The sequence below is a fragment of the Sciurus carolinensis genome, chromosome 11 (assembly GCF_902686445.1).
Source record: "Sciurus carolinensis chromosome 11, mSciCar1.2, whole genome shotgun sequence".
Classification (NCBI taxonomy): domain Eukaryota; kingdom Metazoa; phylum Chordata; class Mammalia; order Rodentia; family Sciuridae; genus Sciurus; species Sciurus carolinensis.
Window position 1 is genome coordinate 514,363 of NC_062223.1, and position 2,012 is coordinate 516,374.

The 2,012-nt window shown below is 66.1% G+C and overlaps 1 protein-coding gene across 1 annotated transcript; it reads right to left on the reverse strand.

The window, feature by feature from the left end:
* Positions 1 to 232: 232 nt before the first annotated feature.
* Positions 233 to 1,584, reverse strand: Sct (secretin). The gene is made up of 4 exons (XM_047517367.1): positions 899 to 1,584; positions 714 to 815; positions 514 to 606; positions 233 to 392 (listed from the first exon to the last, which is right to left on the reverse strand). The coding sequence occupies exons 1-4, from the start codon at positions 967 to 969 to the stop codon at positions 281 to 283; spliced, it is 378 nt and encodes a 125-aa protein (XP_047373323.1). The 5' UTR covers positions 970 to 1,584; the 3' UTR covers positions 233 to 280.
* Between the last annotated feature and the right edge of the window lie 428 nt (positions 1,585 to 2,012).

Consider the following 2,012-nt stretch of genomic DNA (forward strand, 5'->3'; position numbering starts at 1 on the left):
GTGTGGGGGAGCAGTGCTGGGGACCTCAGCGGTGGACAGGAGGGGGCCTGCGTCCAGCAATAAGGATGAGGTGCTAGGCGGTCACCCAGGTTTAAAGGGCAGCTGGGTGTGGTCACCTGCAGACCTTGACCCGAGGATAGGGCCCTCCTCCCTCCTGACCGCCTGGTGGGCCAGGGCTGCCTTGGTTGTGATGAGAATGGGCCAGGGTCTGAATTCCTCCTTTATTAGTGCCAAGTACAACCCCTCCCAGCCCCAGGTCCTCCGTGGTCCTCGTCCATCCTCATCGGAGCCGCAGGGTGGTTTCAGCCGCCTCTGGAACCATGACCCCAGGCCTGGAGGCAGCAGGCAGCCAGGGAGACCAGGCCTGCAGACGAGGGCCTCTCCGGGGTGTCCTGCAGAGACAGGAAGCCCAAGGCTGGACTGGCAGCCGGAGACCCTGCCTGCGCAGCAGCAGCGCGAGGGCGCAGGCGTGAGGGAGGGCTGGCAGGATGCGGGTGAGGTTCGGGAGCTCACCAGGCCTGCAGGGCTGGCTGGTCTGTCCACAGCAGGCACAGCTGGCCCTCTGTGGGCTTAAACCAGGCGGTGCTGTTCTCGGTGTCCTGCTCGCTGCTCCCACCCCAAATCGAAGTTAGCCTTGGAGCCAGGGCATGGGGCCTGTCCCGCCCGGTGTCCCTGCCCGGACCGCGCCCTCCCGCCCTCGCCTCCCGGCTCACCTGCGCTTCCCCACCAGGCCCTGCAGCAGCCGCTGCAACCGCGCGCTGTCTCGCAGGCGGCCGAGCTCGCTGGTGAAGGTCCCGTCCGAGTGTCGCGGGGCCCTGCGGGGAGGCGGGTCAGGCGGGGAGCGGCGGGGTCAGGCGGAGCGGGCAGCGCCCGGCGGGAGGGGCCGACGCGGGCTCACCTGGGGGCCGCGGGGCGCGCGGCGGAGCCGGCCAGCAGCAGCAGCAGCAGCGGCAGCGGCCGGGGAGCCATGGCGCGGCGGGCGGTGCTGGGCGCTCGCACCGCGGCGCAGCCCGCGCTGCCCCTTTATAGCGGCCGGGGAGCGGGAGGGCGGGCGGCTGGGGGGCGCCCAGCACCGCCCCGGCTCCGAGCGGCCCGGCCGCGCCCCATCGATCGCCAGAAGGTCAGGGCCGCCCCCCCAGCTGTCGTCCGGGACGCTCCCGCCCCCAGCGCCGTGTCGGCGCCCCTCGGCTGGGCAGCCGGGAGTAGACCGGCCGGATGGCGGGTACCACGGCACGGCCACCGGCCCGGGGCGCGGAAGTGAGGGACAGCGTTTCGGGACGGGTGGGCACTGCAGGAGCGAAGTCCTGGGGCCTTGGGACCGCGGAGCAGACCCGGGCGAGCCTCTCCCCAAGGCCCTGGACTGCTCCCCTGCCTCTGGAAGCGGGTGCAGGCGCCTCGGAGGTGGGATGGGCAGGAGAGAGGTGGACTGGGGGGCGGCAGGACCCAGCGGAGAACAGGCCCACTGACTTCCTCCGGACCCTGGGAATCGCCTGGCAGATCAGAGCCTTGTGGTCACCGTGGTTTTATTTTTCCAGGAAGGAAAGAGCAGCTTCCTCCACGCTGGCTGCAGAAAGCAGAGACAAGCAGCGCAGGAGCAGAAGGTGTTTTCATGCTGCAGACTGATGACGCCAGTCTTTAAAAACCTGTTCTTGGCCTGGCAGGGTGGCTCACAGCTGTGATCCCACCACCAGGCTGGAAGATCCAAGTTTAAGGCAGCCTCCGAAGCTTAGCGAGACCACATTTCAAAATGAAATTTTTGAAAGGGACTCGGGTGTAGCCCAGTGGTAGAGCGCTTGCCTCACTTGAGCCAGGCCCTGGGTTTCAGCCTCAGTTCTGGGGGGTGGGGCTCCTCAATCTTCCACACCAGTGATCAGCTAAGGACATTCCTGAGAATATTCCAAATTCCAAATGCCAACTTGATCTATCAGATTTTTCAGCATCTTCAATCACTTAAGTAACCAGGCAGATCTTCATAAGAAAAACCTACTTTAAAAAATTAACACAAAGTAAAT